General features: G+C 39.3%; 1 protein-coding gene across 3 annotated transcripts in view; it reads right to left on the bottom strand.

The window, feature by feature from the left end:
• Positions 1 to 6,064: 6,064 nt before the first annotated feature.
• The window catches only part of EPM2A (EPM2A glucan phosphatase, laforin), a 46,253-nt gene continuing 27,025 nt past the window's right edge, over positions 6,065 to 25,292 (bottom strand). For all 3 annotated transcript variants that reach the window (XM_054821840.1, XM_054821841.1, XM_054821842.1), the window contains exons 3-4: positions 11,411 to 11,652; positions 6,065 to 8,374 (exon numbers count right to left, since the gene is read on the bottom strand). In XM_054821840.1, the coding sequence (XP_054677815.1) occupies positions 8,094 to 8,374; positions 11,411 to 11,652 (523 nt within the window). In that variant the 3' untranslated portion in view covers positions 6,065 to 8,093. The remainder of the gene's footprint in view (positions 8,375 to 11,410; positions 11,653 to 25,292) is intronic.

The following is a 25,292-nucleotide window of genomic DNA, read 5'->3' as shown; positions in this document are numbered from 1 at the left end:
ATAAGACAGTAGTTGAGTAAAAAGAAAATATCTGCACATTCTACGCTCAGTAATACTCCAATAAACCAGGATGATCATCATTAAAAGCATAGAAATTACCCTATATATATATATGATTTATATCAATTTCTGATATCATTCTTTGAGGGTTTGGTTATGTTGGGTTTTTTTTTTTAAATCAGAGTGCCACTGAAAGACACCTTGAAATTACTGCTATTCAGGAAAGCAAAATAAAACCATGTTTACAGCTAAAATTAAGTTATTGATTTCAGTTCCATAAGCAGAAATACACAAATGGCAGAGCTCAGCATTTTCCGAAGTGTACTCAAGTCATGTTCCCAGCAATGAAGAGAGACCTAATCAAATTTTTTCCTCTCAGAAATAATGATCTTGGCAGATTTTGTTAAATAGCTTGCCAGGCTTTGATGTTCCTGTGGATGTTGTGTACTTTTGGTGATCATTGGGTGCTGAGATGATGTATTTTTGCCTCTCTGCCACATTTCCTCAGTCCCTGTGCTTGTGTCTGCTGACTGCTGACTGAGATATTCCCAAGTGCACTGAAATAAGAGCGACGATCTGACTGCAGCGGCTGCACCGCTGCCCCAGGGCTTGCTCACATCTCACCTCTGAGCCTTTGCTCCTGGCCGTCTCCCAGCTGCTCTTGGTTCACACAGCTCTGCCTGGACTCCCTCCCCTCCCTGTCCTCAGCCTGCGTCGCAAGCCCTCGCTTTCTCCTCTGCTTCTTTCCACGTGACACGAGACCACCGGAAGGAAGGCCACCTGGACACTTGCTCTGCCTCATCTCAGCAGACCGCTGCTTTCTGCAATTCTGCTTCTAAATCTTTCTCTGGTGGTCTAGTATATCTTATGAAATGTTTTGTAGTCCTTCACATGAAAATTACTGCAGAATAAATTTTAAAAAAACCCAACCTAAAACCACACCACAAATGAGATTTTCAGTGATGCTGAGAATACCGTATCATGATTGCTTTTGTTATTCTCAGAAGAGGGCACTTGGACGGAAAGTGCCATATAAGGCATCAAGAAAACTACAATAAGTCTGACTGAAGATGATGGCATCCATTCATGTATCTTTATTTCCAGGTGAGTAAGATGTCTCAGTTGGGAAGAAGGCCAGATCAGAGACCTGGTTCTTCTTGCTAGACTGTGTGTCGCCTGTGAGTCATCAAACTGCAGTACTCACTACTTGCCAGGAAAGCATGTTGGGGACATGGACAAGTAACTCCCTGTGAAACTTAAGTTGATCATTCAGACCATATTGTCATGGAGTTGCAAACTACTTGCTATAGTGTCTGAACAAGTGCTCACCGGCACCCGCACAGCCACTGCGGGTGGAGGCACTGGGAACAGCAGTCGTCCCATCCAATTACCGATAGAAGACTGTGGGTAAGTATCCTTCATGTCATGTTAAGAAACAGAATATCTCAAGTAAAGAGATTCAATAACCCATTTCACCTGCAGAGTCAGAGGCAGCACTGGGCGCAGGACCCATCTCTTGTTTTCCAGTCCATCCTTCTCCTGGCTGGATCCCACTGAGCCATCTCGGTTCTGCAAGATGCGTTTTAGCGCTCTCATGCCAGTGCCTCAGACATCCCCAGCGCAGCCTTCCTCTGAATTTGGCCAGCTCTGCCAAACTTGGTGATGGTCCGAACGATGTCATTTAACAATTAACTAACTGGGTCAGGGCAAAAGACCTCTAAGAGGCTTTCCTGTTGCAGCAAGACACATGTGAAGAGAAAGACCTCATCGAGACATATGTTTGTTTAGACTTCCATCCAGAGCTATCATTTAAGCGTATTTTAAGAGGTGCCCTTCCCATTAGTTCTTCTGAAGCACAGCCTTGCCGATCCCATTTCAGAACACCACATCTCTATGCAAGGGATTTATTTGACTGCCAAACCACAATGCACCAGCCACCACTTTTGTGCCCATAAAGCTTCACCTGCTTGAGTACATGCCATGAGTTAGTTGCCTGAGAGAGGGTATAAAACTGATCTGTGTTCATGAGAGCCTACCCTTCCACGTTTCTTTCTTTCTACAGCTAAATATTGTGACTGCATTTTAAGCCTAAATAGTTTGGTTGTATCTCTTTAACTGGTTAGTGAACTTTAAATACTAGATATACTTTTATATAACACATTGATATGTTTTCAAATGAGTTGCAATGTTTGCTAACCCACTCCAAAATATTTTTCCCTTTGACATTAGCTAGGATTAGGTTTTATATATTTTTGCCTTTCTCCAAATACAATCTTTATATTAATTTCTTAACCTCTATGTTGATGTATTTTATTGAATTTTTGGAGATTGGATTCATTTTCAGCATTTGATTTGTTGCAGTGACTTTGGGCTGGCTGCCCAACTTAAACATGGTTGCTACCCTTGGATGATGGCCTGACTGTTAATTACGTCCCTGCTGAAACTGCATTACCACAAAATGAATTTTGTTATAATGATATTAAGTAAAGACTATAGAAACCTGCCCGGCATTAGAATTTTTTTCTTGGCAGCTGTTTTACGCTTTTTTCTCACATCATCTAAATCAAGAACGAGATATCATTTAATATTTTACCAGCTCATGAATAAACAGGTCTTCTGTTTTCCTTGAAGTAAATATAACAACATCAGCATTGAAGTAATTATCAAATCACAGACATTATCCTGCAATCTTTATAAATTCAATCTCCCAAATAAGACAACAAGTTTAAGCACAAAAAGGTTGAAACATACAGGGCTAAGGTTCACAGTGCCACCATCTTTGTTTTGCAGGGTATAACAGTTCTTATTTCCTCATCCCCAGACAAGTCTTGATACGTAAAAAAGGTTTAATAAAATATGCATTACTTACCTTTACAAATATGGTAATTCTTAATCACAAAACCATTTATAAACTAGTCAAGACTGGAATGAAGCATCTTGGGGTGAAAGGGTGGGGCAAGAGGAAAATATTTCTGATTAGGAATGAACAGCATATAGGTTCACTGTTAGCATAACTGAAGGGCCAACGACATGTATTTTGGTTGCTTGTATCACAACTATGCAATTATGCTAATATATGGTAATGTCATTACCCTTGAAAAAATTGCGTTCCTCTGTTAATTTAGGAGGATCAATTATGAAGTCATATGGTTTGGTCTTGCTGTTGGTGATGCCGTTGTGTTGCTGAGCAACAGAAAAAGGATTAATTCTTTTATACTTCCACCATTTCAAAGTCTGCTCACTCATAGCAGCCCTTTTCCTTTAAGCTACATACGTGTGAAAGTTTTCCAGCAGAATATTTTAGAGGCAATAACTGCAGAGGTGTTGATTTACCCCTGAGAATGTAAACAGTTAGAATTGGAGACAGTCATCTATATCCTGTCCTCTGCTACATTAATCCAATTCCATTTTAGCTAAGGGCAGCCTGATGTTCATTATCCTTCAAGAAGGTAGGGATTGCTTGCCAAACATATGCTTTTGTGGTAGTTATTATGCTTCTAAATACTTTTTTCATAGTTTCCTGTTACACGGTTCCAGTCTAGTTTTTTAAAGAATCACATTATTTTTTTAACTCTATCATTGGTTTGAAACCTCTAACTGCAATTTGATGATGAAGAATAAAAGAAGAAGCAAGGTAATACAGTTATGGTGAATGTCTTTGACTACTTCAAATTACTTCCCCCCCCCCCTCAATTACAGATCAGTAAAGTCAGTGGGTTTTATAAATTAGAACTCAGAAAGGTCATCATAGTAGGTAATGGAGTAAGTCTGACTTTTTGCATTCTCATTTTAAATAGGGATTTTATTCCCTGCTGCTGCACAACCTACTGGCTGGCAGTCTGAAATTTTAACTCCATCCCAGAGCACAGACACTGTTTTGCACATTTTTGTGCAGCACACACAACTCTGTTGCCAATTGTGAGACTTTTCAACTACTCCGTAGTACAAGCCCATATAAAACCTGCAGCCCCAGCCACATCCAGAGCTTCACTGTGCTTGGGGCTGGACAAACAGAAAGGGAAGACCTAAAGCTTACAACCTAAGCAACTTGAGCAGACAAGTGCCAAAGGGACCAAAGTTCAAAGTGTGAAATAACAAGTAAGGTGTAAGGGAGAAAAGAAGATATTCAGCAGTCATGTCAGCCAGCCCAGCCTCCTTTGACCAGGCTGCAGTGCCTACCTAAAAATGTCATGCAGAAGATCTTCATTGGTACTTTTCTGATATCAAAAGGAAAAAAAATGATGAAAGTATACCACTCAAAGCCCAACCCATCCCTCAAGACACTGTGTTTGTTACAAAATCACTCGTAAGAGCTAGGATTGCTTAGCTCCTTCATGCACATAGCCCTGGGGAAGAATATATTCTACCGTTTGGCCTAATGATGACATTCAGATACGCTAAGCATCTGGAATTATAAATGGTCCCATTCCATGTTGCAAATTCTACTTTCTTTTTTAATTTGAGGTAAAAACTCGGCTGTACCAGGGCAGAGAATACGGATGCTCACACTAGCAGCAAACCATTTTCCCCAGCTGATGCTTTTCAGTGATGAGTTATCAAAATATTTCTGCCTGGCTCCCATTATTGTGTATGTATTAGTTTGGCTTCTTGGGCCCACTTTAAAATAACTGTTACTGTTTATCTGTTTCTAATTCTTTCTGTAGGAGTTGTTCTTTAAATTTTGTAGCACTTTTATGACTAAAGTAGCAAGGAAATATACAAGTACATAAACAACAGACTGTCTTCATCCTTTCATCCAAATTGTATCAAGAGGGTAGTCTGTGGAAAGAGCTAATGATCCCATCAGCATAAGAACATATTACAAATTGGAATTCTAATAGATAATCTCTAGATGGAGATTTATCATGTAACTATACAGTTGGAGAAATGGAATATTTTCATATGATTGCTTTTTTATGTTGCTGTAGCTTCTTGCAATGATCTCTTTAGCATTTAAATTCCTAGCTGCATTCGACAGACAGGGCTTTGAATGAATCTTACTCGACAGGGTGGCCTTCGATGAGGAAGGCAGGAAGGTGGCAATGCGGAAAAAAGTATGCTACAAATAGGTACAAAGGGACGGCCAGTCATGGGATCTCTTTGCGTTCTTTGTTAACGTGATGTTGGCAAGTTGTTTTCACGTAGTTCACCGGCTAATGCAATCTGTATATGATATGGTTCCCCTAGCAGTTCAGCAGAAAAGTAAACTGAAATGACAATATACAATGAATTAACAGTCCCTTCTAGGGCTTCCTTAAATGTGTGGCTTCTGTAGCATTTGAATTCCTGCCCTACAAATGAAGCACCACTCTGCTTCCATTGCCAATAAAATCAGAATTAGGAAATAGCTGATGCAGCACGGCTATACTTACTTAGTCGTATACGTACTTGTTTGTGCCATGTTATGCACTGTTCAGTCCCAAGAGCCCTAAAAAAGAAATATAGTGAGCTGTGAAACAAGGACCAAAAACCACAAGTACTCGTCCCAACATATCTTACAAGTTGCATCTGACAGAAAGGACTGGCTGTTGGGAATGCTTGGAAACACACTTTAAGCTTGAGGTTTCAAATCTATCTCCACAGAAACGTAAAACTTAAATGAGTTCTACTCTCTACTTCTTATGCCATCCTCCTCTTCTCAGCGCTTGATTTTGAGAGGCACATGATGGCAAAAGCTCACAATTTTTACTTTAAACTCAGTCAAAACGCAGTAACTCCTGAGTGCTCCTGGATGCCCAGCTGTAGCTCTGCATGTTCACACAAGAGAATGCAGCACTGACACACTCCCTCTGCTCTCCGCATCAGGCTAGAGGAAACAATCCCTTTTTTTGTTTGTTTTTGGAGATACCAGAGGTACTGTATCACCCACGTATCTTTGCTGTGCTGCTTTTTTGAGATTTCCTTCTCAACAGCCTATCAAAACTGACACAGCATAGCAGGCAAGAAATGGGCTGTTACCATTGAAGTGGCTGGTCCCACCCCCATATAGAAATACCAGCGATGACCCTTTTTGCTATTTATGAAACTGGGAGCCAGACACAGATGACTAAATGGGCTGCTGGAATTGTTATTATGCTTTTATTTAGTAGAGAACTTTTCTCATCCATTTTCTAAGCAGGCAGTGTTATTTCAAAGCGAAAAATGAGAAACAAAGTCATAATCAAGATCACACATGTAGAATAACTTAAATAAACATTTTTCCTTTTGAAGATGATTGAAGTATGTAATAAATAAAACGTATTATATTATTCTGGACATTCTCCATAAACAGTTCATATCTAATAGTTTCTCCATTAAGTATTCAGATAATCAATGTGTATCAGCTAAACTACTCTGGTTCTTTAAAGGGACAAGTTGGCTGGAAAAAATGAGATTTTACTGAAGAACAAACCTATAGAAATCAGGTTTCTTAATGTTTATGCATCCTTAATTCTCTGTTCCTTAGGAAATGCTTTCTCTCCCTTCTGTCTTGGACTTAACCTACAGCAAATTGGTTTTACCTGAGCAGGGCTGGAAGGTGTTGGTGCCACTGCTTAGTTTAACTGAGGGACTAAGCAGCACTGGAAAACATTAGGGATCATCCACAAAGCCAACATTAGCCTACTGAGGCCAGCCTCCTGAGAAACCCTCCTCAGAGTTGCTCTTTGTTCCTATACAGGAATATATTCACTTCACTTGGCTAAATCTAGCATCTGTGAACATCCACACACTGCTTGTGCAAGAAGGAGAGACTTTCATGGGAGTGAAGAAATTCATTTAGGTCAGTAACAGGGAGGCTGTGGTGTCGGTCATGCCCAGAGGCTTATCACACAGCTTCTACACATCCTATTTTAGCCCAGCGGTTATTGCTTAGATTGACTTGGCACCTAGGGAGCCCACTGTACAGCACTGCATAGACCAGAAAAGCAAAATGTATCTTTGACTTAGAGATCTCACAGCCTAGGATAATGTAATAAATAGTAGTTCTTCCCTGCAACAGAGTAAGACTACAGTAAGCGGAGTTATTTCCTCTCTTCATGCCACATCCCAGCATAATCCCAATGTCACAAAAGAATATAGCTATAACTCATAATATTTAATATTAATTAGATAGGTAAAGAGAGCAAATTTTATTTCACTGCATTAGACATTAGCTTTTTGTTTATGAAACTGAGTCGAAAACTCATTCCATGAATTATCATTGCTGTGGATGCAGCCAACAAACTTCTTGTTTACCTTACATCTTCTTCCCTCAAATGAGGATACTTCATTTATAAACTAACTTCAGAATGAAAATTTGCAGCCATACTCAGAGGTAGAATCTATCCTTTCTTACTCTGGACACCTATAACTGTGTCTCAAAATAAAAGTAAAAAATATCACAGAAAGTATTCTTTTCAAGGCCAAGAGGATCAACTTTAAGTTAACAAATACCAAGAAAAGGAAACCCTAACAAAAAAAACCACTTTGTCAAAATGACAAAAAGATTGATTATTAAATCAGCAGTTTATCTCTGGTTAGTAAAAATGCTGAACTTCTTATTGGAGTCCAAATTCACTGTTATGCTGAATATGGATGAACATATATTGAAAACTCAGTTTCCTTCTGGTGTCTCTCATTTGTCTACAAAATTACTAGAAACCACTTCAATAATGTACACTCCAGCTAAAATAACTGAGCAGCTTTGATGATGATCAGCTCCATCCTAACCTGAACCTCAATCCAGTCAACCTTTGTATCTGTTTTTCTGACAATGCCTTCTCTTTCTCGTTACTGAAATATTGCCAATTCTAACTATTTCACACCACATCTTATTTAGTGTCTACCCTAAAACCTCAGTTCCTGTAGGCAAATAGTTAAAAGAAAATCTTAGTTTCCCTTTGCGGAGTTTCTAGGTCTCATACTTGCAGCAAAACGCTTGAAAACTTGACTCATATCAGCTTAAAGAAAGCAAATAAAAACCCCTCAAAGGCACTTTTTTAACAAAATTCTCATGACTGTTATGACAAGCTTATAATCTCAAAAAGAGAGGCAGGTGTCTGACTCATGATTTCTAAGTCCTTGGGGTTCAAACGTAGGATTCCTCTTCACCTTCCTTTTCCTCTCCTGCTTTTCTACTCTTGAACTTTGCATGAGGAACGAAGATGCCCAAATTTCTGGTAGAAATCATCTTCAGCACGATTCAGAGCTTCCTCGTCAATGTAGACAGCCGGTCTCCGGGAAGCCAAAAAGTACTGCACTTTCCGCAGGCTCCATCCCATCACGTACTTCAGCCAGCCACTGACAGCAGCTGTAGACCTGCCAACGCCAGCGTTGCAATGAACGTAGACAGTGTGTCCATTCTCCAGTAGCCCGTGCAAGAGGCAGACAGCTTGTGGCAACATCTGTATTCTTCCTACGGTTCAAAACAAGGCACGCTCATTTGCATTTGAGAAAGCTAGGTTCATGGTTGAGATTATGTCTGTACAGCCTGATGCACTGTGAATCACAATGGCAAACCTGACATATTTTGTCGGGGGGGGGGTTGTTTGTTTGGTTTGGTTTGGTTTTTTTCAGATGACCTTCTACCCTAACCTTTGTTTCTTCTGGCAACATAGATTTGGATCACACAAAATCTGTAAAATGCCCCAAGTCCTTTCTAAATATACATTCTGATTAATACTGAATGTGTGTGGCATATTCGTTTTCACGGGGACTGAGATAAGGCAGAAAATTACATCAAACAGTACATTTTACATAGCATTAACGTTAGCAAGCCAAAAGTGCAATGTTGTTTAGTACCAGAGGTTTGTGAAACTCCCTATGTACTGTTGCTTTCCAAAACATTGTAATTAAGTCCATTATGTCAATAATAAGGGAGGGAGGAAGAGCAGAAGAGTATTTTCCTGTACAATTTAATACTGTTATGATTTCATTGTGTACTAAGCGTATGGTTAAACAACACAGAACAGTCTTTCTGACTCCCAACGGGATGACTATACCATATTTCCTGATGCCTTTCTCCCTGTTACCCTGGGAACTGAAGCTGCAAACATCAGAGCCTAACCTTTCCTCATGGCACATATGAGCACTGACATTAAGCCCTTTCAAATCCCTGTTTTAAGGTCTCCTGTCTTCCCTGATGTGCTATTACCGATATGACAGTTCTCCATTTGTAGCAGCAGTATTTCACTCTAGTGAAAACACTCTCTTCTGCTGGTAGGCTACTCATTTGAAAACATGCACACTTTCCAACCTACCAATTGGAAGCAAGATTTTGAACTGAGTGTTCAGATGGAGAAATTAAAAATAGTAATAATTTATGTTACAACATCAGATGCTATGGGTATTCTCAATTAATTACAAATAAGTATATACATTACTCAATGGAGATTTATCAAATCGGGATACTACAGTTAAAGAAAAATGTTTTGTTGGGGGAAGGGAATAGCAGAGACAGACATACAGCATTGTCTCTCCATTTTTAACCAGCAAGGATGACAAACTGTCCTGCTGTGCAAGCTTGCAGGGACCACAGTCCCTGTGGATGAGTCCATGTGGGAGCAGGACACCCCAAAGTATCTGTGGCCGTGGATAAGTCCACACCAGATCAGGTACATCTTGAAGCGTCTGTGGCCATGGTTATGTCTGTACCACAGCAGGTATACTTCTGAAGGGATTATGTCCCAAGCATAAGTCCATGCTACAGCAGGTACACCTTGAAGCATCAGTAGCTGTGTGTGAGGTCATGCTGGAGTACATGGCCATGGATAAGCCCACAACAGAGCAGGTACACCCCTGGAGGAACTGCAGCCATAGGTAAGGCCATGTTGGAGCAGGTTTACTTCTGAAGGGACTGTGGCTGTGGGTAAGGCCACACTGGAACAGGTATATTTCTGAAGGCATTGTGGCCCATGGAGAAGGCCACGCTGGAACAAATGCACCTCAAAGTGACTGCGGCTGTGGATAAGTCTATGCCGCAGCAGGTATACTGCTGGAGAGACTGCGGCTCATGGATAAGGCTCCACTTGGAGCAGGTACACCCCTAAGGGACTGCAGCCTGTGGATAAGTCCAAGCTGGAGCAGGGGCAAGGGGAGGAGTTCATTGCAATGTTAAACCCTATGGTCTGGTCCAAAGGGATCAGAGGTGGAGACTGTGATGGAAATACCTTTAAATTGTTGAAACCCAGGATTCGAGTTGCATGTTATAGGAATTACTGTAGCAGAAATCACCTGAACCAATGGAGGACAAGCCTTACAAGAAGCAGTGCAAGAGCAGCAGTGACCCGAACTGAGCTGACTTTGGTGTCCAGTGACTCCACGCATCACACCACCTCTCCTGTCCTGAGTGACCACCATAACAGATGGAGCCCAAAGTCATGGACTAAATGAACTCAATTGACATTTTACATACATTTCACAGGGGTGGTTCATAGACTAAGGGAATTATATCTGTGCATTATATCAAACAATGGGAAGGGTAAGTGGTAGTAATGAGGATGTATTGGATACTGTGGGACCCAAGCATGACATAAATGGTATGGAATATGGGCTGGAGAATGTGCTGGTTTTGGCTGGGACAGAGTTAATTTTCTTCATAGTAGCTAGCATGGGGTTATGTTTTTGATTTCTGCTGAAACCAATGTTGATAATACAGAGAAGTTTTCATTACTGCTGAGCAGTGCTTACACAGAGCCAAGGCCTTTTCTGCTTTTCACCCCACCCCACCAGCGAGGAAGCTGGGGGTACACAAGAGGTTGGGAGGAGACACAGCCAGGACAGCTGACCCCAACTGACCAACGGGATATTCCATACCATGCATACAAAAGCTAGGGGAAGAAGCAGGAAGGGGGGGACATTTGAAGTGATGGTGTTTGTCTTCCCCAGTCACCGTTACACGTGATGGAGCCCTGCTGTCCTGGAGATGGCTGAACACCTGCCTGCCCATGGGAAATGGTGAATGAATTCCTTGCTTTGCTTTGCTTGTGTGCGCAGCTTTTGCTTTACTTATTACACTGTCTTTATCTCAAACCACAAGTTTTCTCTCTTTTATCCTCTGATTCTCTCCCCCATCTCACCGGTGTGGGACTGAGTGAGCGGTTGGGTGGTGCTTAGTTGCTGGCTGGGGTTAAACCACAACATCCACCTACATGACATATTTTCATTATACTGGCTGAATTCAAGCTGAAAGCAAAAACTGTCAATGTCGGATGGCTTTAAACTCAAATATATGTATACTGCCAGACACAAAGTACTTTAGATGGCATCTCAGCCTACAAGAAAATATGAGAAATTTGTTAGAGACAACACACACAAAAATTACACCTTGCATGTTAGCTATATTTTTATGCAAAATTTACACAGAAAAAACCAGTGGTCATGAAAGTGGCAGATTAGTAACTCAAAGGGTTTGTTACTATTAGTTTAGCTGCATGAACAGTTTGAACATTACCTTCAGTGCTCATGTCTGGGGTTGGCATCCAGACATAGGCCAGACCTTCCTCTTTATACAGTTTCATGAGGATTTCAGGGCTCATGGGTTCCGGGTAGCGGTTGCAGCCCCAGGAATTCTGTACAATGTCCCATTCAGTCTGGAAGTTCATCACAGCTGTAACACCCAGCTCGTGCTTCAACTTGACCGTGACATGCTCCAGCTGCCGAGGGCAACTTCCCAGCCAGATGTTTGGCAGAATCCTAGCATTGAGAAAACATTGCAGTGGGACTGATTAGAATATCTTAACAAAGAAACTGACAAGTTCAGCAGCAGTTCTAGATCCAAACCTGCTTAGCATCATCACATGAACACTGCTCAGAGCAGCCTTTTCATGTCATGCAGTAAGCAGCTTCCTATTTCATTACAGTTGAGTTGGTCATGTTTGATGCTGGGGATCAAGTTCCTAACCTACCACAAAGAGCTAGACAGTCTGAGAAAAAATTCAGAGCATAATTAGTAGCACAGGTCTCCAAGGCATCTGTCATTAAGCTTGCAGTAGAAGCTTACTAACATCACAGATTAGAATAAGAACACTCTGAAGATTCATGCAATTTGCACCAAAAAAAAAAAAAAAAAAAAAGAAATATCTCAAAGATTCAAAGATTCATATGATCCAGATCTGAATTACTTTAGTAATAAGTCAAATGCATAGACCTCTTCCAGCTTTGTAGCTACCATTATAATGAGGAAAGTAGACAGGAAAAAAAAAAAAACAAAACCAAATGACTTTACTCTTCTGTGAGGAAACTATAAAATGAATGAGTAATTTTCTTCTCACTTTTCTCTGCTCTTGTGGAGTCAGGTGGGAACCAAATGCAGAATTACAATACTTGTTTAGCTTCCCTCGAGGCCTAAAGAACCAGAAATTTTGCAAGAAATCTCGAGAGATATGTGTAGGGTAGATAAACATCCATATTTCTGGTATTTACCTAAATCAAACTTCAAGACCTCCATGGTTTTCCTATTGTTAATTATCATAAAAGTATTGCATGCCTCAATAGATTTTGACATAAATACAAATGGAATATTAAAAGATTTGTTTTCGAATGAGGATTTTTAATCTGCACATGCAACTAAACTGACAGTACCTACAATGGATTATTTACATGCAGAAATTATTAGTGATCTACTTTAAATTTTTTTGTTTGCATAAAATTCTATTTTGCACATGCAATCCACAAACTACACAAAATATCCCTACAGTTGAACATACAACTTTGCACATTATTAACTACCAAAAAAATGAGGCCAATCTAAAATAAAAGCAAGATCCTCAAAAATAAAATGTCTGCCATGCATTTTTTATGGTCTTTTCCAATTTTAATCTCAGAGACAGGTAAGAGAAGTTTTGTGTTTATTCAGGAGCAGTTAGTCATAAAAATAGCTCTTAAATAATCAAGTAGGTATTTCCATTCTACTATCACAGTAATAAGCGCTTACTAGCCTTCAGTTAAGACCTGTAATTGACAATTAATAAATCCTGCTATGTTACTACTGAAAGATTTTCAAAAAGAAAAATTCAAATTCAGGAGCACTTATAATTGTTGTTTCCTGTATTTATTTCAGCTGCATCCACAATGAACTACATACCAGCCAAACAAACACAGACTTTGGCCTTAACAGCCCCTGTCTCAGTGAGACAAATGAACTTGATCTCATTATATGGTAACTGAGTCCCAACTTTCTGGTCACAGATCGTGAATGAAACCCCGAAAATTTAGACCAATCTATTACATAGCAAATTTCAATCATGTTGCTATGACTGTGAGATAATTTGAAGAGATTTGACTTTGTTGTTTTGTCACATCCATGTTCTGGTCTGGAATGCGGTGAGAGTATTTCCCACTGCTAATAGAAACTGCATTTGTTTCTAAGCAGGAAGCAAGCTTTAACCTAAAAGTTCAGAAATTAAGATTAAAATTAATTGAAGTAATTTCCTTTGTCACTTTTCTCACACTCCTGAACACTACCTTTCTAAAGGAGAGAAGTTGTGGAAAGAAAGACGTTCTAAGACACAGGCTCTAGAATCCTTAAGCTACAAATTTAATTAATTTATTACAAAATATCAATACTCGGTGGACTCCACAGCAACATGAAGGAAATGCAGTAAAGGACAACAATTGTGTATTATCATTATGTCCAAGGCACAGTCCCACATGCTGGTACAGGAAGGGAGCTTCACAAAATTGCCCAAAATCTTACCTAACCAACTAGAGCGTTCCCACTGACCAGAGGGATTAGCAAAGGTCCACTGCAACAATTGTTTCGCTGCCCCACTTCCCGCGTGCCGGCCCCACAGCAAACCCAGTCCTAACCTGAAAGCTTCTGCCCCAGGAACCCGCCGCAATGATTACAGCATTTCAAGGTGGCGAATGCAAGTTAAAGTGATGAATGGCTGGAGATGAGCAATGCCCACAAAGCCCCATAGCAGGGAAAGGAAAATGGCAATATCACTAATAACTTGTGACAATATGAGGATATTCTTTCAAGAGCAAGAAAATTAGTAGCCTTCCTTCAAAGGCTTTCCTGGAGACTCATACATATGTAATTCTCTTGATATTTTGGGGAAATTCTAATACAATAAGTTACCTTGACAGGAGAGCAAAAGTATGTTTTCTAGCATTTGATTGAATCAGGAGTGACTAAAGCATTCCTAAGATAAATAAAATTCTGGGTAGTACTCTTGCTTACAGATAAATCAATGCTTTATAATTTTTTCCCCAATGATTATTTAGTGGGCAAACATCATAGCTGCAAGACTTTTGGGATATATACCATGTGTTTATTCTGTTCTTGCAGCCTAAAGGGTCTTGTCTATGTATTGCACAATAATAATTGCATTTACCGAACAAATCTGATGGGTTTACCAAGTTTTTAATCACTGTCTTTCCCTGTAATTAACCAAACTAGTGATGGCATTCAGAGAATGACCAAAACAATGTACTTAGGACAGCCAATTCTTGTGAATTATTTTTCTGATCAGGACCTAGAGTTTGGCCTTTGAGAGGAGCAAGAGGCAGCCTTGACCTTCATCTTCGAGCCCCTTATTTACCCACCTCCAAATGACTGTAAAGTCTTGGTCTTTCTGGACAAGGCTTAACCACTCTTTTACCAGGAAAACAGTCCAGGCAGAAAACAGTACTGCAGAGCTGTCCTATCGGCTCATTTATGCAAAAGTTCTGGGATAATCCTACTGCATAATACCTATATTTCCTTTTGGCTTTTTCTGATTCATACCTTGACTTTGTTTTATATCAGAAGGAAAGAATGAAAGGGTCAGTGCAGTTTTGAGTACAGAGATTCAAGAGTTTAGCAGCTATATTTTACATACAGATTTTTCATAGCCCTGCTGAGGGCTTAATTACACTGAGGACCAAGGAAATGTACATATTAAAGCAAGAAAGTGGTGATTTCATTTTTACATCTTTCCTTAATAATATGACTTTTAGTTTTCCTTTTCCAATGTGGCCTTTCTTCTTTAAGTTGCCACTGCACTTCAGTAGGTAACTAGATTTTAACCACCAGAGTATTTGGCATGGGAAAGAGACCTCTTCTGCTTTCCCCTCTCAACTGTCATGTAATGGTGCTCTGAGCTCTCTGACAGCTGCTGCTTTCCAGCTCACATGTGGTTGTTTTCCAGCAGCAGATAAAGTGATTTCTATGTACAGTTCAAAAAAAACATTTAGGGATTATGTGTGATCGATAAACCTATAATCTTTTCAGTCATTAACCTTTGCATATTTCCCAAATATCACAACAGGGTGTGTTTTAACAAAATCTTACTTAGTATTCTGTTTTAATATAAAAATAGAACTTTGTCATTGTATCTGTTAATTCCCTATGTTACCAAGGATAACAAACCATGCTTGGTCCCAGAAGACATGGTCAATTCAGTCACAGTTTCTCGATGAAGAAATCACCTAGAGTAACATCAAAAATATTCAGCTAACTTCAGATTAAGATTTGTAGATTGTCTAAAAGCCCTTTCTTTAAAGATAATTACTGTAAAGTTACTTTCAGACTGCCCTACAGTCAGGTCTCCATCAGTAATATGTAGATAATATTTACGTACCTTGAGGGGACTTTTGGGGATTAAATGAATGAATGAATGTGAGAAGCTTGAATTTGTGGCAACAAGGACTAAATGTTAGGCAGGCGTCTGCTCAATTGACTTGACTTACAGAGCCCAGGCTGAAGGTTGACATGTTAAAAACCTGCCTTTTGACTTGTAAACTGAGAAAACCAGCAACGATTTATCATTACCAGGGAATAAATATGCAACACCCTGAAATCGCTTGTACGGTTATTTTCCAGCTGTCATCACACTTAAATTATTTTTAATGATGCAAATATATATTGCACTTGGTTGCTTCCCCCTAGGACCCTGCACAGCCTAGATTAAATTATAACAACTCACTATGAATGCATCTGAAACAACAAATGCATTTTGTTTAATCAATGCATATGCAAACAGTCTTCCCATCCTTAAAGGAGTAAATGAGTCTGAGGCAACGAAAGATTAGCATTCTGATACTTTCTTTTAATGGTGCAGACCATAATTTTCAGGCTAGAGGAAATGTTCCCCAAGAGCGACGCACTGTACCTTTCAATCTTAGACCTCCACAGAGAGTACAAAACCAGCCCAGCAACTGTAGCTGTAGGGATCTGATTCACAGCGAGGGTGACCTGCCCTAGGGGAAGATACAGTGTTTGGTGAAACACTGGAACGGGTTGCCCAGAGAGGTGGTAGATGCCCCATCCCTGGAAACATTCAAGGTCAGGTTGGATGGGGGTCTGAGCAACCTGTTCTAGTTGAGGATGTCCCTGCCCTTTGCGGGGCGGGGGGGGGGGGGCGGGGGTTGGACTAGATGACCTTTAAAGGTCCCTTCCAACCTAAACTATTCTATGATTCTATGATACCCGGTTATTGCATCAGGCTGTCAACTTCTCCTCCATGCCACAGATGTCTACGGTACTTCTTAAGCAGCTCCTGTGGTACTTTTGTTGATAATGGTTTAAGGCAAATGGGCATCAAATTCAAATTTCCTTAAAATGCTGAGCTATGGACAGGGATGACTCAGGTACTGTTTCCAGATTCACTCAATCATCAGTGTACTAGAAGCAGGCATCCTACAATCCCTCCTAAAATCAGTCAACCCTTCTAAGGAGCGACAGTTCTTACAGAAAAGGGTAGGATTCAAGCCATTGGGAAACATGTTTCATCAGAACATCTATCAGACACAGTATTTCAGATCTCTTTTTATCCCTATAGTTGCCAGCTTTAATCAAGAAAGAGGACCTTGCCAAACTAAGGAAAAATACTAAGGTATTTTTCATTGCTTATTGGCAACAGATCCATCAACCATGCCATTTGTTTATATCAGTAATATTTTTGACCAAGGTCCAGCGTATTATTTGAAATGAAAAGTGATGGATTCATAATTCAGCACCAGGTCAAGATGTAGCCTGATGTTAAAGCTTGCAATTCACCTCAGTTGTCTGCACTAGACTTCTTTAGTTCCCATCTGATGACAGCAAGATGAGTGCTAATACATACATATAACAAGACACAGCAATTTAGCTAAAAAAAAAAAACCCAAACAAAATAATGATTAAATCAGCTGTGTCCTCCCTTAAGGCTTTTATTTCCTAAAGTTGTAGCATGCAACTACAGATACATGTAACTTGCAGCAAAACTTATTTTGCATTCTCAGAAGAGCAACATATATAATTCAGTCAATTCACCCCCAGCATTTTTTTGATGCTGGTATGCACACCGCATGTTTTCTGTACTGATGTAGTGCTATTACCCTGACATCACTAGAAGCAAGCAGCCCAAGGGGAATGTAGGCCTGAAGTACAACTCAGTTAGAGATGTTTTTGCGGCACTGTAACTACTGGAGACTGCTTCCAAGTACAGTGCATTCCTATTTGTTCCCCGATGACACCGCAGTAGAAACTGGCTCAGATTTTTTTTTATAAGGTGGATTTTTTAATGGAAAATGCTGATCTGTCTGAACCAAAAACTTGCATTAAAACTTCCTACGCTCAACCAAATTTAAACTAGTTCAAAGACCAAATGTCTGATGAGAAATAAAGGGAATCAGAGAGATGGCAGCAAAAAAATTCCTACCTCTTTCTCCTCTGACACAAAAGAGATATCCCAAAGTATTGCTTTGGGCATATTCTAAACGAGAACATAGGAAATCCTACCAGCTGTAGCTCTTTCATGTTTTCTCTACCCTCAGTCTTGTGACAAGGCACATCACTTTTTAAATGGTGATACCACTGGATTGTGATGACCCAGAACTATCACCCTGCGCGTGCTCTTTCTTTTGCCATTGGCATCCTTTTAACAACATATAGCAGCTGATTCTTAGGTACACGCATGCCTCTTCTGGGCCTGCCTTGTTCTGTTCTCCTGAACCTGTGACAGTGAAAATACTAAGAGCACTTGCTAGAAATCAGATGAAGTTCCTGTACCTTTGTCAGAGCAATCTAGAAACATTACTTAGATTGCTATCTAATGTCCTGAAATGCAATTACACTCAGAGAAAGATTTTCAAATTACCAAATTCTGCTCTCCAGTGGAAGATCTGAACACTTTCAAATATTGCTTGATATGTAGAAAGCACATTGATGACTATCCTTGCCTTCAGAAATATTTTCCTAATGTCCAAGATGAACAGCACAGTCACAGGTCACACTGACTTCTTTTCTCCACAATGGACACAAAGAACATATTATTCCTTTCCACTCTGCAAAAGCCACTTACCTATCTGAAAATTACTAACACACGCACACAGATCCTTGTATTCTTCACACACACATACACACACACACACTTGCTTGTCAGATATTCAAAGCATTTGATGATGCTTGTTTGTCTTTGGACTTTCCATTTGGTCAACATATTTCTTAAGATGTTATGCCTCATATTGGAAAGAGGTCTCACCATTCCTGAGCAGAACTGAAGTTACTTCTTGTGCCTCAAAGGCTATATCCCTATTTATAGTTCCCTGATTGTCCTTTTACAGCATGACACTGTTGACCTATATTCAACATGGAATTCTGTTTGCAAGTTACGATCTCTCACAAGAGACAAGCCTACTCAAGGAGAGAGTAAAATCTGCCCAAAACAGAATTATTTAAGATTTTATTAGTTACAACCCCCAGTGGTATCAAATAAAACTAAATGAATATGCAGCAAAAGAGCAGATGAAATTCACAGTTGATGAATGCATCTCAGTAATACATCTTGCAACAAATAATCTCAGCCACTCACACACATCACTGGGTTTTAAGTTAACAATAATCAATTAGAAAGGGAAACAGTACATGCTTGCAGTGATGCCTGGTGAAAGTGTTGCTTTACAGAGAGGTCAAAGTGGTAATATTAGCCTGTACATAGAACTGAACTGAAAATAACAGAAAATTTATAGTAACCTTCTAAAAATCAATTATCCCATTCTATGCATTCCAACTTTGAACTTTCTATTAACTATTTTATCATATCAGAAAAGATACAGAAAAATGAAAACATTCAAAATACAGGAGTTGCCAGTTATTTCTTGTGTAAACACTTTAATATGAGGGCAGACTAAGAATTTAGCATATTTAAGAGGGAATTGGATGACTACTTAAAGATAAAATATATGGGAAGGGCGAATCAACTGGCCCTATCAACATAAAAGAGGTAAAGAATCTCAACTTACATATAATTTCACCTATAAAGCAACTACTAAGAGATGAGGAAAATGGCAGATTTTTTTAATAATTTTTTTCATTCTTGCATCTTCCTCCAAACTACTGACAACATAGGCAGATATCAAAACAGAGGATTCCCCGGTTTAATCTTGTACAATAATTCTCTTTATTTAAAGGGCAGAGAGATCTCTCAGTAAAATGCCTCCTTACCAATGAAATAATAATGTAGAACTGAGGGGTTGCAAGACTGACATTTCATTGCACACTGCACAGGGCAGTGGATAAATGGCTGTGGTCTTAATCCTTTCTCTTGCTGACTTACTGATATAGTGTCCTTGCAGAAGACAAGCTGACAGAGGCTTTGTGATGAGAGGCTTGACTTAAGTAGGATTGACTGAACACAGTCTGATGCACTCAACTGCCCAGCACACAGACAAGCGCTACTGGGCCAGAGTAGGAGAGCAAGGTTTGATGATACTATGGTCTAACTCACAGAACACCGAGATCTAATAGTTAGGCTTAATAAGGTCACACTTATCAATGAAGATGGATTAAATGGCCATAAGCTTAGCAGAATTCATCAGAGAAAAGCACTGATTAATGATAAAACTATATCCTACCAAAACGACACAGCTGCAGATCTTGTAAAAACTGCTTATATTTTTGAACAAAAAATTACTTTAACCTAAATGCCAAATGTAGAAGGAGTACAAGTCTTCACTTCTAAATTTGTTCTGCTTTACTGCTTAAAGAGTGCAATTGATTGTGAAGTTAAGAATTCTACCTCAGGGCTTTAAATGAGGAGAATTAAAGAGACTACAATATAGTTCCAAGGTGGGTTGGTTTTTTTCTTCTTCTTCTTATTTGGCACTGTGATGAAAAGTAATTAAGCTCTGGCAAATTTTCTTCTTAGATGTAATTTGGACTACTTATCTAGCCTCTCACATGGGAGCAGACTTGGCAACTAAAAAGAAACACCTGCTTTTATCACTTTAGAACAACACTTTGTCAGCTTAGCAATATGCAAAGTTTCTTCAAGCCCTTGAATTCTGAGTGTTATGTTGAATAGTATCTTATTTATTCCATGTTCACAAATTTATGCATGAATGTGGCATCAAACTACCTCATTTGCTGATATGTAGAGCAAATAAGCCATTAATATTTGACCTCAAGCTGACAATGCACTAAAATGAAAACATGCAAGAATAATACCAAACCGATAACTGAAATGTAAGGTTACACAGACATTCAGCTACAAAGCATTCCAGTAGTACAGTGCCTTCAGGTTCTGCTGTCTCAGGAGGAGATTTCCATAGCATCAGCTTGAAGGCACACAAGGGCTCTGTTGTCCCCTTGTCACCCACCAACCTGCATTTACAGCAGGTGGTATGGTGGACTCCTCAGGTTGTGAAACAAGGAGCAACCATGCTAACACCTAAGCATAGCACAGCTCTCCTCGTTCATAATGTTCTGGTGGATTCTGACTCTGGGGAGGCCTGTAGGCTATGTCTGCTTCCTGGATTGTCCTAGCTTTGAATGCACCAGGGATAGAGGATAAGGAGGACTCACGTGAGTAAAATTAAAGTCAAACACATAAAAGAACTTTAGTCTCGATGGATCCATAAAGCTTTCTGTCTATGGCCCATTTTCCCCTTCCACAGCAACCTCAAACATTCCCTTACAAGGAGCATAAGAGCTTTATTAGAAAAAACTCACGAAAACATCTCATAACGACAGTTGCAGAGATCAAGGGCATTTCTAACATCCTATACCCTGCCACAGCAGGGAACATGTTTGATGAAAACACCTAGACAACTGGGAAGTAAACCACATCCCACACTGCAAAAATGACAATAATACTCGGATAAATAAGCAATAGCACTATGCTTGAGAGTTACAAAATAATCATTCTATTTTCTTCAGTACTGGTCGACCGTCATCATGAGGAATGGGAAGAAGGAAGAGGAACATCTGGAGAGCCCAGTAGAGAGTACAAGAACAATCAGAGATCTAGAAGACAAGTTTTCAGAGAAAAATCTGAAAAAATTAAGGGTTAACATCAAAATGAAAATACTGAGATGTTCCAACCTTAACTACTCTGTGCTTCTGTGAAAAAAAGATAGGAGTTTCCAAGCACACAAGAGATGGCTATAAAGGGGCAAAATACTAATTTGTTCTGCAACTCTGCTGTGGACAAGAAGAAATTAACTTAAATTGCAGCTAGAGACACTTAAGTTGAGATTAGGAAAGTTTTTTAATGGTAGGAATAGTGAGGTAATTGAATGGAAGAGTAACAAGGCTGTAGAATCTCATCACTGAGATGAGATCATATTTAAGATCAGGCTGGATAAACCTGGGACAATTTGAATGTAATTGAGACTAAGTTAGAACAAGGAAATGGACTGGATGCTTTTTGAGGTCTCTTTGAGCCTATGATCTATGATACTATAATCATAAACTTTAATTTCCATCTCTGGGATCACTACCTATATTAATTTATCAAGCTCCATCTTGAAACAATTTAGGTTCCTTGCCCTCCCTGCCCTATTTGAAAGGTCATGCCAGAATTCAGACATCATTCCTTTCATGTCAGAAACCTTCTTCCAATTTACACTCTGAATTCATTCAGAAGCAATTAATATCCATTTGATCTTAAAGCAGGTTCAATTTCAATAATTATTCTCCTCCCTTGTACTAATTCCTGGATGTCTTTTACAAATAGTAATATATCCTCTTTCTCAGTCTTCATTTAACTATGCTGTCTACCTCAGACACTAGAAGTAGTCAAGCTATGGTAGCACAGAGCTCCTTGCAAGTCAATTTATTTTGCTCCAACTCCAGTGTCATGAAAGCTACACAGCCTGTGGAAAATGCCCTCATTCATTCCAAGTTAGCTCAAGTATCTCTGCTTTTCACTGCAGTTTGTGATGCAGGCATGCATATCTTACATCGGGGAATCCCTGACACAGAAACGAAAAAGAATGTAACAACATTTTGTATTTTAAATGGATTTGCAAACCCAAATTTGCTATTCCCATTTCTCCCATGATACAAAGAGTTCTCCTAAAAAGAAACCTTGGGGATTCTTTTTTGTGGGATATGTCCTGACCACAAAGTTCCTGTGAAGAAGGCAACACAGAAGAGGCAGTGTATCCCCATTAACATGGATTGCACCATTACCTCAAAGGTCAGGTACAGATAGATGAGATAAACCGCCCTGATACAGCTGATCTCTTTCATGCCAGGACTAGAACATGTTCCAGACTTGTCTCCCTTGGGACATGGAAGTGCAAAAGGGATTGTAAACAACCTCTGTTCTTCTGTCACATCTGTTCTTCTGTCACAATAACAGATCAAATGATATCTAACTTTGTCTCTAGGCTAAGTGGGCATGCTCTGATAAATTCAATGGAATTGCTCTCATTAAGCTTGCAGTACATTTGAATCTATACAGGGAAAAAAACACACTATAAACTCTTCTCCCCTCTCATTCACCTCACTCCATTACAAATCTTAAAGCCAATGAATTTATACCTTATACATTTTTTATAATCTATTTTATCTATATTCTAGAAATTATCTAACATAACTTGTTCACACAAAACTTTATATACGTGACCAAAACTAAATTGTGGAAGATAAAATTTTATCTTCTCTGTATTCAGAGTGAAATATTTTATGTCACATTTCACTACATATTTCTACTGTGGAGATAAGAAAGTAATCATTCATATGTACACCGATACCTTGTAGGACACGGTGTCCAGATCTAGCCTTAGAGAACTTCATCAGACTTTATTTTCAGACATACAAGTGAAGTTTCTACTGATGCCTAAGGAGCACACTGCATGCAACAAAAAGCAGGATTTGCCTTTGTAGGGAATGACTGTTCTCGTACTTTCATTTGTATAAACATTGTCTGAATCTAAGGATGTGCCAATTGCAAAAATACAGCCTGAGAAGAGAATCAGATTCCAAGTCTTGTACTGAACAACCTGGAAAGGACTCCTCTGTTGGCTTGTGAGGATTAATACTTAAATGCTCCAATTATAGAATCTTGTCTCATGCAACCATGGTTGCCAATGGTTACTTCCTACATATGTCTCCGTTAGGTTGCCAACATTCCCATTTGTTTTGAATTAGAACAAATACTCGGAAACACAAGAACAACAGGCTGGTAAACTAAGCCAGATCGTAATGAGCCATGAATCTCTTGGCATTAGGAATGAGAATTTCTAACATTAATGCTTAGCAATGGGAACAATGCCACTGCTGGCACTTTTAAGTTAAAGCATCTTAACAAAATTGACTTAAATCTCTACAGATGAACTTTAAGTTAGTGACCAAGAAGTTTCAGGAATCATTGGTAAAAACATTTTTTGTCTTCTTTCAGAGTATACTTATTGGCAGCTGCTTAGAAATCTAGACTTTGAAAATAATAAATGATAAACCCACTTTTCAAAATGCAGCTTTTCAGATCCATTGGAAATGCTTTCCAATGCTTCAGAAACAAGCACATGTTCATTAAAATTACATAATTGCAAAGGATAGTGTATTGAAAGGTGGTCTTGCGATCCACATGGCAGCATAGGCACATGTGGAGAAGACTAGAATCCCCTCAGAACTGCAACAGGCAGAGGAAGAAGCACGTCCATCCCTTGTGGTACCATCCAAATATAACAGTCCTGACGGGTTCTGTATCTGTCCGTGTTCATTCCAGTTAAGATACTTATCCAGAACTTCTAAACCCACATCAGTTCATTTATATTGATTTTAAAGAGGGACAGATGCATTCTAGAGTACCACAGACTGGGCAACAACATCTTAGAAATACTGAGAAAAACTGAATCAATGCATCACCACAGTCAGCTATATAAATATCTAAAAGAATGTGTTCCCACAACAAAGTCAAATCAAAGGGACAACAGCTGCTTGGTGCTACCATAATAAAATTGCCAGAAAACTTCATTTTAGCTAACATACCTGGTTACTAGATTATAAACATAAAATTAATAACCTTGGTGGATGAAGTGCCAACCTCAAAGGTTGAGGCTGCGACTGTAATGGAGCTACTGAGAGGCCCCAGAAGGACCCATGTAAATCTTTTTAACACAAAACTGCAAAGTAAAGTGGGATCTCTTGAAGAAGTGTTGGATGTCAAAAGGGGAAAAAAAATCATTTTATTTAAGTGTTATGAACTAACAATGCTGCAGTTTTTATTGGAGCCCAAAGACTGACAAGAATTACCAAGGGTTGTAACTGCCTTTTTTATTTTTCACATTTCTTTCTTTTTCTAGCACTTCCATTCAAATACCACTTGCTTGGAAATTGGAATTGCAGGTATTTGAATAAATCTATTAAAGTCATCTACTGTTACTAAAGTTTATGTAAATGTGTTTACATTCTTGGCTGAAGCTTGACTTTGTAAATTTGTAAAACATTACTCATACTGCATAGCCTTATTACCTAGATGCCGAATATGTTTGAGAAAAAGCTTTTTCCTCCTTTCATCTCACTAGATTGAAGGAACTCAGTATTACAGGAATCTGAGCAATTCAGTCTTCTGCAGTGACAGCACTAGTTAACGCTGTGTTTAGGAGTGACAGCCTTCAAGATGGCAGCTGGACTGCAGAAAGAGGGAACGCTAAGGAAATTACTTATTAGGGAAGCTGCATATCCTTCTTATCAGACCTTCACCTTGGGAAAGTGAAGGCAATGGATATAACTGTTCTGAGGAGTTTTGAAAAGGCAGTCCTGGAGAAGCCAGATAAACTAATAAAATACTTAAGAAAAAAAGTCTCTAGAAGCCCACCAACATCCACACGTACGTACTAACACCTCACGTACGTACTAACACCTCACGTACGTACTAACACCTAGCATCCAGCCCCTGAACCGAAAGAGCGAGCCATGGAGAGTCTTGCTGCTGGCTCATGGCTGATGAACGGACTTTCTGCATGAATGCTACCACCCTATTCCTCCTGCTCCTCACTCAATTACTTTAAATACTTCAAATTATAGGTAGGTAGGTAGGTAGGTAGGTAGGTAGGAAGGAAGGAAGGAAGGAAGGAAAAGCTTCTATTTCATTATTGATCTTATTTATATTCTACATTTTCTTGTCTCTGTATTAAAA

The sequence above is a fragment of the Grus americana genome, chromosome 3 (assembly GCF_028858705.1).
Source record: "Grus americana isolate bGruAme1 chromosome 3, bGruAme1.mat, whole genome shotgun sequence".
NCBI classification, from domain to species: Eukaryota; Metazoa; Chordata; class Aves; order Gruiformes; family Gruidae; genus Grus; species Grus americana.
Note: the sequence above shows the minus strand (reverse complement) of the source record. Positions and strands in the feature narration are given on the sequence as shown.